The sequence below is a fragment of the Caretta caretta genome, chromosome 8, assembly GCF_965140235.1.
Source record: "Caretta caretta isolate rCarCar2 chromosome 8, rCarCar1.hap1, whole genome shotgun sequence".
NCBI lineage: Eukaryota > Metazoa > Chordata > Testudines > Cheloniidae > Caretta > Caretta caretta.
In genome coordinates this window covers 74,938,127-74,953,351 of record NC_134213.1, presented here as the reverse complement: position 1 = coordinate 74,953,351, position 15,225 = coordinate 74,938,127, and the positions used below count along the sequence as shown (strand labels likewise).

At 41.5% G+C, this 15,225-nt stretch overlaps 2 protein-coding genes across 7 annotated transcripts in view; one reads left to right on the top strand and one right to left on the bottom strand.

Moving 5' to 3' along the window:
- Nucleotides 1–2,335, top strand: part of FNBP1L (formin binding protein 1 like) — a 96,740-nt gene extending 94,405 nt beyond the window's left edge. For both annotated transcript variants that reach the window (XM_075131620.1, XM_048862199.2), the window contains one exon: nt 174–2,335. In XM_075131620.1, coding sequence (XP_074987721.1) covers nt 174–181 — 8 coding nt within the window. In that variant the 3' untranslated portion in view covers nt 182–2,335. The remainder of the gene's footprint in view (nt 1–173) is intronic.
- Nucleotides 2,336–4,541: 2,206 nt separating this feature from the next.
- The window catches only part of BCAR3 (BCAR3 adaptor protein, NSP family member), a 93,373-nt gene continuing 82,689 nt past the window's right edge, over nt 4,542–15,225 (bottom strand). For all 5 annotated transcript variants that reach the window (XM_048862194.2, XM_048862195.2, XM_075131618.1 and 2 more), the window contains 6 exons: nt 13,464–14,110; nt 11,216–11,331; nt 10,112–10,283; nt 8,691–8,802; nt 6,853–7,065; nt 4,542–5,087 (listed from right to left, as the gene is read on the bottom strand). In XM_048862194.2, coding sequence (XP_048718151.2) covers nt 4,909–5,087; nt 6,853–7,065; nt 8,691–8,802; nt 10,112–10,283; nt 11,216–11,331; nt 13,464–14,110 — 1,439 coding nt within the window. In that variant the 3' untranslated portion in view covers nt 4,542–4,908. The remainder of the gene's footprint in view (nt 5,088–6,852; nt 7,066–8,690; nt 8,803–10,111; nt 10,284–11,215; nt 11,332–13,463; nt 14,111–15,225) is intronic.

Below are 15,225 nucleotides of genomic sequence, written 5' to 3'. Positions count from 1 at the left end.
GAATAAGCTTGAAAGGGCTTTTGCTTGCCATCAGATATGGTTAATTGTTCAGGGATTAAATAGAATAGCTATTCTATAGCCATTTAGGATGGTTGATTAGAATTGAGAAGGCTTCTCTGTTTTCCAGATGCTTTCAATAACTCTGTTCTTTTCTTTTTCCTCTTGGACTGCAGGTTCCTGAAGCGGGTTTCTGAGAAAATGGGCGAGATGTTGAAGGAGGTTACATGCAGCTGCTTTTGGGGGAGGGCATTAGGCTGGGAGGGCCAGCAAAAAGAGGGAAAAGCAAGTTGCATGAATGCATGCAGACATACATTTATTCACTAACATTCTTGGCATTTCCATACATAATTAAGAACATGTTACAAATTCTTAAATTTCTGAAAACTCCATTATGGCAGAATAGAAAGGCAACCAGATTTTAAATAGTTCAGACTCATGGTCCTAAGTTCTGAAAGATGTACAAACTGTTCATCAGTTTGTATTACATTTTGGCTGTCTCAGCTGTCTTCTTTTCCTACCCCATTTTAATTGGCAATCGGAACCCTGTCATTTGTCCACATCTGCCAGTGCCACCTCCATGCTCGCCCTAACCTCCTCCTGCATGTCTAGAATTGTCAGGCACCCCTGCATAACACTTTTTATTATTTCCATTGCTTCTCATTTTATTTTGCATTTGTAGCAAAACCACTTTGTTTAAATATTTCCAGCACTAAAGTTTTCATCCCAGTGTCCATGCGTGCTGCTATAACTATTCCAATGCAACCATCGTTACATTCCAGTTTTCTTGGCATTATAACTGATGTAAACCTTTATGTATTTATGTTGATTTGGGGAAAAGACTATATCTCAGCTCTAGCCCCTGATGCAGTCACAGGATCTCCAAGAACTGTGGTTCATCTTCAGCACTTCAGTAGCCTGTTGTGAGCACTGAAAACCCGGCATAACAACAAAGAGAATCGCCACTACAAGACAAACGACTGTTTTCAGAAGTCAACTGCTTGCCACTCAAATGCTGCCTTAAAACTAGAGAGTGCCTAAATCTGTTGATTGCCAATCCTACCACTACAGTATCCCACGAAGGGCTTTGTGTCTCAGCTCAGTATGACCGCCTGTTACTCTTTCCAAAGTGCAGCAGCTGCTGAGGTAGCCAGGGTAGGTGTTTGTTTTCTAGAGCTCTACCTTAACATAATACATGGTGCATCATAAATTTTATGCATTGAAACTAAAGACATATAAAAAAAAATTATGAAAACTCTTTGATTGTTTTTTAATTTTGGGTTATGAGGCTCCAGTGGTAGTCTGTTTTTAGCTGATGCTTCATTGTATGGACCAGTTGAAATTTGAGTGATACTTTGTAATGATCTATGTGCACTTTTACTTGTAAACAATTGACATTTGGATATGTTTATACGTGTAAATATAGCTGTCTGCAGTGCCCCTATTGCTTATGGTGTCTTTTCTCCCATTTGTGATTCTATTAATAAAATAAATCTTATCTGATTCAGTGGGGAACACTAGAATAGGGGACGTAGCGGGAGGGAGACTTGTATCATTTAAAGCTTCATAAGCCCAGCCACTTGCTGTTTGTGGAATGAGCTAATATTGTCTCTTTCACAGGGTTTGAAGCAATACTTGGACACAGCAGTGCTGGATTCTTTTTTTTAAATGAAAAATTCAGTGTTGTTAGAAATTGTACTACCAGTAATACTAAATCTGAGTGATTTCTTGTGTGGAAGTGTATTCCTTTGTTATGTATACCACTATTACACAGCTGACCTAGTGTATTACATTTGGGGGCTATTAAACTCAAGTTTAGATTTTTGGATATTGTATACAGGGTTATTTATATAAGGTGACATTACTCAATACTGACAAACTACATAATGTAGTTTTTTTTTAAACAGTGCTTTTTTATTTTAAAGTTAGAGAAGAGGTGGAAATGTGAGCTGATATTTTGGCTAAGAAGCCTTTGGTTGACTTGGCTAGATGCTTCAGAGGTCACTGGTAACACTTCCTGGTAAAGAACTAACTGTTCTTTTCATGCTACTGTTTGTTTTTCTAAAAGTGGAATTTGCTTCCTTTGGAGGCAAATTGCTTTCATGAGGGATAGTGCAACCTGTATGAGGGTTATTAAATATAGGGGGAAAATTTGTACTTGCACATCTAGTTCTAACTCATTCTGAAATTTTGAACATGAATTGTCTTAATCTTACATTTTCCAGTAATTTTTAATCTTTTTGTGCACATGTTGATTTCTTAAATGTTAAATGCTTTGTTTAAAAATAGTGTTCTCTGTTGAGAATATTTTAATGGAATAAAAACTTTTCATGGTCAAGATAGCTTCCTTTTTGTCTTCTGTTACAAAACCATCCCTGTACATCAAATGTTTTATACTGATCCATTAATAGAGGGCCACATTATGTCACCCTTAGAGTGGTACGTTGCAGTGACTTCATTAGACCTACTTGTGGCATGAGGAACAAAAGTGGCCGAATCTGGCTCCGAGTTGCTGAAATATATACAGGGCAGTGACTCTATATGCCACAAAATGACTCTTGTGGTTACAGTTTTATTTATATAGCAATTTGTATTTGAAAGCTACATATCACAAGAAACACTCTCTGTGTATATATTATGAGGTTATGGTGCCAATAGTAAACCTGTCTTGAACATAAGCTTGTTTCACCTTTTTTTAAATGTGGCCATATCAGGCCTTCCCAATGGATTAAAGCATGAGTTCGCCATTTGATGGGCCAGATTAAAATCTGTGCAGGGTGAGGTGTGTTTCTTTACTAAAATAGATTGCTCAATCTAAGGATTTATAGCATATGCCTCAAGGGTATCTCAATTACTTTCAAAGTCAATGCACAGGAATATTTCTTCTCCCCCTCCGCAGGAGGGATTTTTAAGTTTTTACACGCATTGAGACATTAGTGCAATTCTTCTAGCTAGCCATCCACAAGTAAACAATCTACCATAATCATATTAATGCCTCCCTCACACTACAGTAATTCATTATCATTTTGTTTCTAATGGTTTACTTAGAGATCTGGCTTTTGGGCCTATCATTTAAAGTGCCAAAAAGGTCATTAACTTGCTTTCTTTCGCAAGTGGAGACAGTTAGTGTGCCAGGTAGTGGTCTCTGGTCTCAGTGGAGGAGAGGGCCTGTTTGTGACTCGTATAGCGTGTGAGGTCCAAAACTGCATTGAGCTTTGTTTATATTTAAGTGTGGCCCTGGAGCGCACAGCGGTGATTTCCATGTAATAACCTCAGTTATTAGTTTGCTTTTCCTCCTTAGTCCCCATGTGGACTCCTCTCCTCCTCCCCCCCCCGCCTCCAATAATTAGGGGATTTGCATAATTAACTACAGGCAACAGTAATAAAATCACCTAGCTAACTTGAGTGCAGGGATTTGTGTAACTGAGAAATAATCACACACTTCAGTGGGCAGAGAAATTTCTAGTTCAGTGTAAGATTTTAATCAGCATCATAACTTTTGTCACTGAGGCTGTGGTTATTTATTTTTCTTGATCGCTTATGGGGGTCCTTATGAAAATCCAAGTAAATTAAATTTGACTGACTGTCATTTTTATCTACTATTTGAACTTCCTGAAATAATCCTAAAGCACTAAAGATGGTTTCTCTTGTAGAAGGCTGATTTCATTTGACCATTATAGATATTGCTATAAAATATGGCACAGGTATATTACTCTTACAATGGAGATGAGGATTCTGAGTAAGCCCTTTTGAGAGTTTATTAATTTAAAAAAAACCCATTAGCAGCCATGATCTACATTGCAGCCACAGCTGCACTGACACTAATTTGCTGTCTCCCCTATTTCATAAAATACCATCCAATGTTGATGGTTTATTACAGGTGAGCTTTTCTAATATCTCCATGACTAGTTCCTCAAAGACTTGAACTCCACCACACTTTGCCATCAGATTATACAGTTCCTCTTAATTGTATACAGCAAAGATTGATAGATTAATCTAGCTACTACTTACTAACCTCTGTTTCCTCCTGTTTGCTGGAGAAGACCTGAGATACAGGTGCAAACCTCTAGCTGATGGTGAAGTTGAAGACATTTTAATGATCTTGATTGCTTAGCTATTTGTTCTTCTCATCCCCTTGTTTGGGCTTTTTCCCCCCACTCATTTCCAGCACACATGACATAGTTTGTACTGGAGCCTGAACAACAAACCAGAACACTCTTGAATAGTAACTTGTGAATTATGAAGTCCAGAGTAACTTCTAAATACTATTTTCCTGGGAGACAAATGGTATCAGCTCATGGGTGCTATGTACCTTGGTGAAAGAATATATCAAACTCTACCCTAATCAACTAGTTAATTTTCTGTTCCATTACAGTCTCAGCCGTTTCTTCCCCCGTCGCCAGGACAGTATAAAAAGGACACTTTTTTAACAGATCACATTATTTCCTGTGATTATAGTGTACAATGACCCACTGTACAGTATTTATATTTTAATTCACAACTATGTACAGGTTCATATTTATTAAGGAATATCATACAACTGATACTTTCTAAAATACCTATCGTTTTTTATTTACAGTACACTGTTTCATTATTGATAACATTAAGTAAAACACCCATAGTAATGACTAGTAGACATCAATAGACACTTTTGTAAATCACAAGAATACATTATGCAGACTATCTTAAATTTGACTGTTCAAGAAATTATTAAAACAACATGGTTACATATTAATAAATAAATTATTCATTTAGAAATCAGTAGCTTTTAAACAATTCATAAATGTGCATTGTGCAATTTACAAGTCCTAAAGATCCTGTGAATGCTAGAAGCTTGTACAGTGACAAATGGGCAATTTCTTTTAAATGGCAAACTTGAAGTAATCATATCTTAAGGGTCCATTTGATATTTTATTGCTCTACCTGTTTCACTGGAGAAGGTTCTAATTTTCGGGAGAGAGCAGTTAAAATCTGGTTGAATTTCTCGTATCTCTCTCTCTGATTAACTTGTGCTCCTTTGCTGCCCCATAACAATCTCATTTGAAATTCTGTCTTGAAGATCTCACTCATCTCATCATCTGGCTGAAAACCTAATGAGGAAAACAGAAAATGCATAAGGGTGTATGACCTGAAGAAGAACTCAGTGATTCAAAAGCTTGTCTCTCTCAAAATTGGTCCAATAAAAGATAATACCTCACCCACCTTGTCTAACCATCAAATCGGCTTTTACTTGGTGATGGGGGGCGGGTTCTAAGGTTATTGAACTTTTCCAAAAGTACATCTATGCTCAAATGTTGGGTTCTTTTTATACTATCGGCTTTATCTCCAAAATAAATATTTGGAGATATTAAAAAGCTGGGTAAATACTAAAAAACACTTCCACTGGCCATGCTGTGGGGACATGTAGATGACTTTGGTTTAGTTAAAGATCATTGGCACAGGATATACTCAGAACCAAGGAAAACTTTGGCTCTTGATAGTGCGTAAAAAAGGTCAGACTAGGAGATCATAATGGTCCCTTCTGGCCTTAAAAATCTATAAAGACTGTTAGGTGAAGAGGAGATGGTGTAATGGCAGCTCCTGAAAAATGTAGAGCTCTCTGAGAGTATATATTTGCCTGCAATAACTTTATTTTTAATTTCCCTGCACCAGCAGAAAATCTGTTCAGTGTGATTAATATTGGTCATAGTTATTGCAAACACACAAGTGGAGTCAGAATTTTTTTTTGCAGGCAAAATAATCACTTGAGCTGGAATTTAGTCCGATTGGTGGGGTTAATAGATACTGGTTTTGAAGAGCTCTATGGGCTCTTTAATGAGAAGGGTCTCAGTTTTACAGCACCAGAATCCCTGAAAACCATGCTGGGTCTTTGCTTCCTGAGTCAGAAGATAGAATACCATCTACTGAACCACCTGCTTCCCTTGCCGGTCATCTAGCCACATACTAAGCCACTTTGACCTATCTTAAATTATATGAATGGCTGCAAATTGTCATCAGCTCCTTATCAACATATGTTGAGAGTCCTCTTAGGTTCTTACGTGCATATTTACTTAAAAGGTCACAATGGCTCTGATTTAACAGATAAATGTGTATAGTGCAATTGCATTACCATGCTGCTAACTGGATAAATACAAAATGACTGTTTAACTCGAGCCAGCCTGATGATTCACTTGAGAGTGTATTCGGCTACTGTGGCCTGGAAGAGACTTTGATTTAGGAGAATCGCAGCCTTGGGAGAGGAGAGAAGAATGTATTTCTTGCAGCAATTCCTAGTCCACTTAAGTGAAAGACCTTCTCAAAGATATTCACAGTTCTGTACAGCAAGAGTTCCTACAGAAGATGGGTTAGGAGGGTATTAGCTAGTGACAAAACTTCAGCTAAGGGAGAGTCAGACACAAAAGGAATGTAGAGGATTTTCTTTCGAGAGAATCTAACAGCTAATGGAGAGACTGACTCACTAACAAAAAGCAATAAGAAGCCATGTAGGTTTAACGTGGAAATACTCCTTTTCATACAGTACATTTCCTTCTGTAGGGCATGCTGCTGAGAGTTGCACACAGTAGCTGTAGCATCATGCCCTCAGACTAATCCAGTTGAGAGGGGGAGATAGGACAAAGGCAAATTCCTGGTCAATTTACATGTTAACTTTTCTCAGATTTGTCAATTGCTGAAGAAAAAGCCTGTACCAGATTTTCTAAGCTGTTATTTCAGTTACTAATAAGAGCCTGGACTCTTGGGAGAATATGCAGTATCTCTTCATTACTTTAACAAAACACCTCTCACATTCTGCTCACTCTGAGAAATATTGAACTGGTGAAATGTGCAGCAAGATTTTACTGCTGCCAGTGTCCCTACCTTCCAGTATCCTTTCCGCAGTCATTCGGTACATGTCAGCATTTTGTGCTATAAAACGGGCTGTGGCTAAATGCTTGAGCATTATTTCACAGCTTTGGTCGGTGTTTTCCCACAGGTCCATCCCATCAAAAATGACAATCTGTCGCTCCATCAAGGTAACTGAGGGCATCAGCAGGGGCACGGTTATGTTGTTTTGGGGAGCGCACACGGACTCTGGAAGAGATGCAACACAGCCACTCAACAATCGTAAATCCTGCTAATTTACAAGCTAATTATAGTACAACATTCTTCCCTAAACCAGTTACAAATAGCATTTGTTTTGAGTATTTTTCCCTTCCATAATATGCCTCTGTAATCCTTCAAATTAGCATCCTCACTATTCATCCCTGCCCCCCAGCTTCCAGTTAATATCCTGATAAATCTAGAATCTACTGTAATGCTGAAAAATTGCAGCTGGTGCAGGGCAATAGCTCGCATCCCATCTATGTTCTCTGCTGAAGTATTAGGAATCGAAGGCTAGAGCCACACAGGAATTGAAGTGCATCAGTGCCACTTTAGCCACTTACGTTCAAAATTCAGATCTTCAAATCCCCTCTCAGCTGCCACCTTACCCTGAAGGTGCATAAAGTCCTTTGGTGCCTAAGTTTCTGCCATTAAAGTACGCTGCCTGTGAGCAAGTGCACAGCCACTTAAGTCCTGATGCAGACAGGATTTACAAACCAGGCATGCAGCTCCTGCTCCTCCTGGAATGTGGATGCAGCGGGCATGAGTCTGAAATGGGAGCAGCAGCAGCAGCAGCTACACGTGGGGCTCAGAGTTTATGGGGCTCTGAGCCTTCCCACAAGTAGAAGCAGCAGCACCCCTGTGACTTGACAGGGCCGGAAGAACTAGCTCAGGTGGAAGACCCTGATCCGCTTCCTTCCTTCTGCATGAAGATTGGTTTCCCCTGCTGCTTCCCTCTCACCTCCAGGATGCAGCGTGAGTAAGGGTATGGCTACATTGCAATCAAAAGTGCGATTACGGCTCAAGTAGACATACCTGAGCTAGCTCTGATCTAGCTACCTTGACGGGCAATAACAGTGAAACTGCAGCAGCAGAGGTGACAACAGGGGCTGGCTGCTCTAATATATATTCTGGATCCCCAGTGGGCTTGTCGAGCTAGCTTGGGTGTGTCTACACAGGCTGCAGTCTTACTTCTGAATGCAGTGTAGACATATAGGAGTCTGCCACACCACCGTTCTTCCTCCTTTGCAGGGGGAAAGGGAGGCTCTGCACAGATTTGCTTTCTACTAGTCAGAATCCTGGTGAAGCAGAAGGGCCTTGTCAGTTCCCCTGCCCTCCTCGCACTCCATAGTGGGTGTGGGGAGGGGAAATGCTGGGAGCACAAGGGATGTTACACTCTGGTTTGGCTAGCTATGGACTTACTTGCAGATATGGACTCCTCTGATTTATTCATCCCTGTCCCGTGTTCCATCACACACAACGATGCAGTGTCACTTCAGCGCATGATCACATAGAGCCACCAGAATGAGTGAAACGCCCCTTCTGTACTGATCTACTATATTGACCGGGCTGAGGCAGTCGTACAGCCTGCCTGGTCTGTGCTATGGGAGTTGAAGGCATTCACAAGCTAGTGGGTAGGACTATGCTGAACTGACTCCATTTCTGTGTATGTCCGTTATTACATTAATGGAGAGGGGAAGCAAGGTAAAGGCTATTCAGACTGAAAATCTGTCATTTGCAGTAAAGGACTTAGTCTGGTTCCCTTAATGAAAACAAATATGGTGAAGGCCAGTGTCACACACGTCTGGCTGCAATCCCACGTGCTACACACTCACCTCTCCCTTCATGCAGAGCTTTGCTGAACGGCTTCAACTGCTTTTCATAAGTAACGGCAGTTTGGGTGTAGTGGTGCCGTAAAGTCACCCATGTTTGTTCCAATCTTGCGATCTGTTCAGATGCAAAGAAGAGAGTCCAATTTTCATTTTGCAACAATTCTTAAGTAAAGCCACTATGCTGCTTCTGGCAGACACCAGAGGGTTAATTCGGATTGGTCTGAATCATAATAATATGATACCATCTCTTGTTTAAGCTTATGCAACAGTTTGCCTCTTCCACTGGATCCTGACATTAATAAATAACAATACCTTGATACAACTTAATACCACTGAATAAAACATCCTAGTATTTAGGCAAAATAATTGTGTGCTCCTTGGGGAAAAAGCCACAACCCAATGTTCTGTTCCCATGAAGTGGCCCTTTCCGGTCATCTAGGACAAGTTTCAAATCACCACAGGCCAAGATACAGCTAACAAATTCCTCTCACTCAAAAATTAAAGCAGCATTCCTGGTGCCACATCTGGCAATCTCTCCTTGCAACTACTGTCTCACTTTCCTTGTGTAGTAGTAAACTTTCAGCCAAGCATTTAGCTGATGCAATAACAGCATGTTTCTCTGCTGAGTGATTTTAAAAGGGCCCTAAACTTAGATTTAATGTCGGGGGGAAAACATCAGGGTTTTTTTTTTACTGGATTGACAAATAAATAATTGCTGTACCATGTCCATTTGCACGTGACAAATGTACATTTCTTTGTTTACAGACCAGCTATTCTAAATACTCTGTGTTTCTAACGCTGTTATTCAAGGATTAGATATGAGAACTGTCTCCCAACTGGCATGTGTGATTGGAAAATTTTGTTTAGATAAATGTTACTAGCTGAATTCAGATAACATCCATTCTTTTGGTATTTAGGGTTTTTACTGCTGGTTGCTCAACTTTCTCTCATCAAAGTGTTAATCTCAAAAGGTCATCTATACCCTGCAGGATCACAAAAAAAGCTTTCACCAAAGAGCATAATAGAGATATATTCAAAAGAGGCAAATTTCTGTAATTGCAAAAAATAGTTATTTGTTTCATAACAAATTTGTTGGTTTTTTTAAATAGTACAGAAGAAATGTCTTGACGCTATCAGACCCGCCTTGCTTTAAAATAAACAGACCGTTGTTCTATAAAGCAAAGTTTTCTTCTTGTCCTGGCATTGAATGGAATGAGATTGTTACGATCAAAAGTATTGTAAGTTCATAATGGCTAAACTTATCTTAGCTCTTATGACCATCTGTCTGTCTACATGGGGATGGGCCTTCTATAATGCCCATTCCTGTCACATCTAAGCACTTGTCTAAGGGCTTTAAAATGTTGAAAAAAAGCAACTAACGAAAATTAAGCTCTTTGAATACCATAAAGGGAACCTTGTTTTACCTGTGGCATTTCAAGTGCTTTCATGACAGCAGAGAATGCGTACAAATCCCCCAGGGAGTCCTTCAGTTCTATGGCTACCTGGATGATCCTGTTTAACGTTGCAGCCCTCTCTTCTAAGTTTCCTGTGCAGCCCAAAATATCCACAGCTATTCCGATTGCCATGGTGTTGTGTCTAGAGAGAAGCAAGTCAGTGATATCTAGAGTAAACTATTGAAATGATAAGAAGTGATCAAATAACAAAGGCAACGCTTAAAAGACCTTAATGTCCCTAGACAGGATTAAATGGATGCTACTGACAATGCTGCTGTTACATGGAGCTCAGGGACAATGGTACGCTTATGTGATATAGACTGACCATATATTGGAGGCTTCAGGGAACAGATCTGCCCTTATGTTATTGCACACCTGTGATGGGGTGTCCACCTCACACAGTTCCTGAAGGGGTAAGGTGACTAGGTAAGCCACTTAGACTGCACCTAGAGGAAGAGCCAGGGAGCAAGGATTAATGAGAAGAGGCTCAGCTGGACAGGAACAGGTGGGGCCTCTATTAAGCCCAGGAACAAAGAGCAGCAAGGGGAAGTAGTTTGCAGTCACTGCCTGGGAGAAGGGAGGTGTGTTTGAGGCAAAGAGATAGGTAACCTGCAGTTACTCCCTAGGAGGAGGGAGTTTGGGCTGGTAAACCCAGGGAAGGAGGAGAGCCAGAGAGCTAGGAAAGGCTCAGGGGAAAAGCAGCAGGAAATTGGATAGTGCAGACCTTGGATGCTGAAGAGAGGGCCCCAGAGCTGGAACCTGGAGCAGAGGGCGGGCTCAGGTTCCCCTACCAGAATCAGACTCTTAATACCTGGTTTTTTCCTCCAAGCACTCCCTCCATGGAGTTGCCTGATGATCTCCAGGAGTCCTCCTAAGCACAAAGCTGTACAATATCTCTGTGTCCCAATAAACTGCCTCTCAGTGGATTTCAACATAGTATACAATACTGTAAAGTGTTTATTGGGGAAGGAGGGTGTTTCTACCTGGAGATATAAGACACACCAATACCAACAACAGACTGATATTCTAGCCAAGTGTCTCAGAACTGAAGCACAATGTAACAAGAACGTATACCTTTCAATTATGTCCAAGCGCAATTGGTGTCCATAGGGCAATGTAATGAGCTCCAGACCTGAGCTCACTCCCATCCTCCTCCTCATCTCTTCAGAGACCTCTAGTATCCTAGCAACCTGTCAAGTGCAAAAGTTCACACACACTGATCCAGGAAGTTGACTTATTTAAGGAAAGGAGGAGTTTGATTCCTTCCTACTGTTACTCTAACTCGCTGTGCAGCTAGAACATTAATATAAAGCCATTTAAAAATATCCCCGTTAAACAGAAACATGCTGAGTACATTAAACACAATGAGGTTTTGTGCAGAACTTAGAAATGCTTTCCTTTAGTGAGACAAGTGTATGAAAACAAATAAGAATTATGGCCAAGAAATAAGGACTAATTCTTTGATCTGGTTTTTAAAAAACAACAGAAAACAAGCAGCATCATAAGGAGATTTTCTTCTAGAGAAGAGAGCCGTAGGGCTTGTGTCAAACCTACAACAGATCTGATCAAGCACTCTACCAAAAGCAAATCCCCACACATCCAACAAAAGCACGGAGTGGCCTCGTGGCTTGATCTTTGCTCTGACACGAACGCTCTGTGGCCAAGATACTTAACCTCTTTGCCTCACTTTCCTCATCTGTAAAATAGGTATAATACTGTAACACTGCTGCTTCTCCACGCCACAGAACTCTTGTGAGAATGAATTAATGTACACAAAGCATTCTGAATTTGGAAAGGACTATGTGAGTGCTCCGTGTCTGACAGTAATTCATACAAAAAAGCCTCTATTTTCCCTCCCTACTGCATTAGTCCTTGCCTTTCAAATACATAATGATTATTTGCAGTTTCCATTCTTTCTGCAGTGGGCTGGCTGGTGCTTCCATTATTTAGACTCAATCAAGAACCATTCAATTCCAATTCCAATAGATTGTATAGAGAGTTTAAAGGGGTGTAATGGAGCTGATGGCGGTAAGAAGGAAATGCTATTTGAAACTGTGCACATGTAACGCTGACAGACCCCGGTCGTTGGGGGGTGGGATTGAACCTGGGACCTCTGGAGCTCAATGCATGAGCCTCTATCACATGAGCTAAATGCCACCTGGCTCTTAGCTAAGGCTGTAGAACAGACTCATTAATTGCTCTCTCAGTGGTCTCGGTGCCACTAGATGGGACAGAACACCCCACCCAGGTGGTGTGTGGGTTACACACAGATCATGTCATTCGAATCACAGGCATTGCAATTATGACATATCCTAACTCCCCTGGATTTCATTAGACCCAGTGCTACTGATTTCAATGGGAATTGGGTGCCTAAATAACTTTGAGGATCTGGAACCAGGTTCACACTGAAGAAGTGCGAGGCATACCACGCTTTCTCTCAAATGCTGTGTCTGTAATGGATACAGCATTCAACCATCCACTTCAAATGACTTAGAATTCAAATGGGTTTCATGTTCCCTTTAAATAAAATCATTATCCTATAAAAAGGGCTGTTTGTACTTGAATTTCTCTCTTCTTTTTTCCATGTTGCTGATTCCAGAATCGCTGCTCAAAGATTTGCCAGTATAACCAAGCCTGCCTCCTTGTAAAAATATCTGTGTGCTTCTGATGCTTACCAAGGTGTGCAATAGAGGGTACAAATGGCATGTGAGGAGAGAACTGCATCTAAAGGCTCTGCAGGCCCCTTCCACTACCTCTCATCCTGTCAAGGCCCAAAGACCCAAACAAGGGTTAGAAGAGCAGTATTCATACAGGAAGCTAAAACAGATTGTATTCTATTCAGGTTCTTAGCTCATGCCCACCATTTTGGTATCTGAGTGCCTTCCAGTAACATGAGCAATGTGTGGTGTCCTCATTCTCTGATATGGGATTCATTCCTTCAGAATAAATACCATTTTTCCTAATCTCAGTTTCACGATTCAGCATTTCTGCTGTAAATACATCTACAACAAACAAAGAGAATATCAAATTTGTGTGGAATGGAGGGAAATATAGCTCTAAAATTAGGGACAACTAAGAGGGATTTTTGGTCCAGAGACAAATTTGTAATCATTCTTCCTAGGCTAAAAGCTCTTTTCCAACCCTACCCCTTGACAAATCCCTGCAAGTCCCCCAAGTAAATATATACATTACCTTAGTCCCAGATCTCTCCTTTAATTCTTTCAAATCTCTGTTTTAAAAAAGCTTAATCTGGCAGGGTATCCAGTGACATGCAGAAAAGTTAATGCCCTTTACAATTATTAAAAACCAAATAATCAATTACCTTGCAGTCCATTCTAAGCATATGCCGGGCAATAATCTTTGGATTACTGTTGGTGAATAGCTCCTTAACTCTTTTTAACATTGGTGTTTCAAGTGGCTTGTTTTCAGGAGGAAGAAGTTTGGATTCAAAATCATTTGGTTTAAAACTGGATACTGTCTCAAGAACAGGTACTACAAACATGCTGCCTTCTTCAGCCATCTCAGTCCAAGCTGCTAATGGATCCATTGAGCTCTGTAAGGCATCATCTTCATGGATCAGATAACTTGTTTCAGAGTTCCTGAATGAGAGCAATCCATTCTCTTTAGCTATCAGATGCTCCACATAGCTGCTCTTCTGAGACAGAGGTTGCTGTGTTGCTCCACAGTCTATGGAAGTGGCAGGGTTTAATTCACAGTAGTGTGCCTCTGAACTGTGCCAAGCTAAAGGAGACTGAGGTTGCCTCAGCAAGGGCACTTTGTTGGGTTTAGGCGGAGGCTTGGGACAGAGCTGACTGTCTGATCCTCTAAGAGCTTCTCCTACTGGCGACTCAGAAGCGATCCTCTGAACTACTGTGGGGCTTAGAGTAGGTTCACTGCCTGTTCTAAATGCAGGGGAATTTGAACATGGGCTTGTATTTACTTCAGGTAACTGAGATGGATGCCTTGAACCTGTAGGTGAAGAACAGAATCATTTTTTATGATGTAATAATAGCATTAAGGCAAAACTACATATAATCCTGAGATACATTTTACAGTTCTTTTTTTTGCTGTTGTTGTTGTTTACTGGGGGAAGTGTTTCAGATTATGTAAATTCTTCATTCTGTCAAACACTGTTTAAAATGTATACTTTAAGAGATGAGCTACCAAACAGATCCTCACAAAATCCCAGATACAGAGAGCAGCTGGGCTGTAATGTCACCCTGTGGTAACACTGACAATAACCCACAACCCCACAGCACACAAAGGCTGTACAGTCAGAGCTGGAAAGTCCTGGCTTGGAATGGGAGTGAGTTTGTAACTTGATCTGCCAGATAAAAATGGAATCTAGCTGCACCACACGAGGCCTATGAGTCATTTTTAAGAATGACATGTTTTGAAAAGAAAGAAAAACTTCCTTAAAGTGGAGTCTGGGCATGTAGTGAGGTATGAAAAGAATGAACTTCAGGGATTCTACTTCTGTAACCCTAAAAGACAGTTGACTCAAATATGAGGGAATGTGTGTACACTGTAATATTTACACACATAGGCCCCATCCTGCAGTTACCACACAGGCAAACATCCCATTGACATCAAATGAGGGCTGGCTGCAGGATTCTTAAGACCAGAAGCGGGCAAACTACAGTCCGCAGGCCACTTCCGGCCCGCAGGACCATCCTGCCCAGCCCCTGAGCTCCTGGCCGGGGAGGCTAGCCCCCAGCCCCTCCCCTACTAGTCCCCCTCCCCTGCAGCCTCAGCACGACATGACGCCAACGCTCTGGCCCACCGCTCCTGCTGGGCAGCGCGGTGGCAGCGTGGCTGGCTCTGGCTGGGTAGTGGGGCGTTCCTGCTCTGAGCAGCATGGTAAGGGGCGGGGGTTGGATAAGGGGCAAAGGGTTCCGGGGGGGCAGTCATGGGACAGAGGGCAGTTGGATGGGGCAGAGGTTCTGGGAGGGGGCAGTCAGGAGACAGGGGGGTTTGGATAGGCATGGGAGTCTGGGGGGGGCCTGTCTGGGGGTGCAGGTGTGAATAGGGATTGGGGCAGTCAGGGGACACGGAGCAGGGGGGTCGGATAGGGGGTGGGGTCC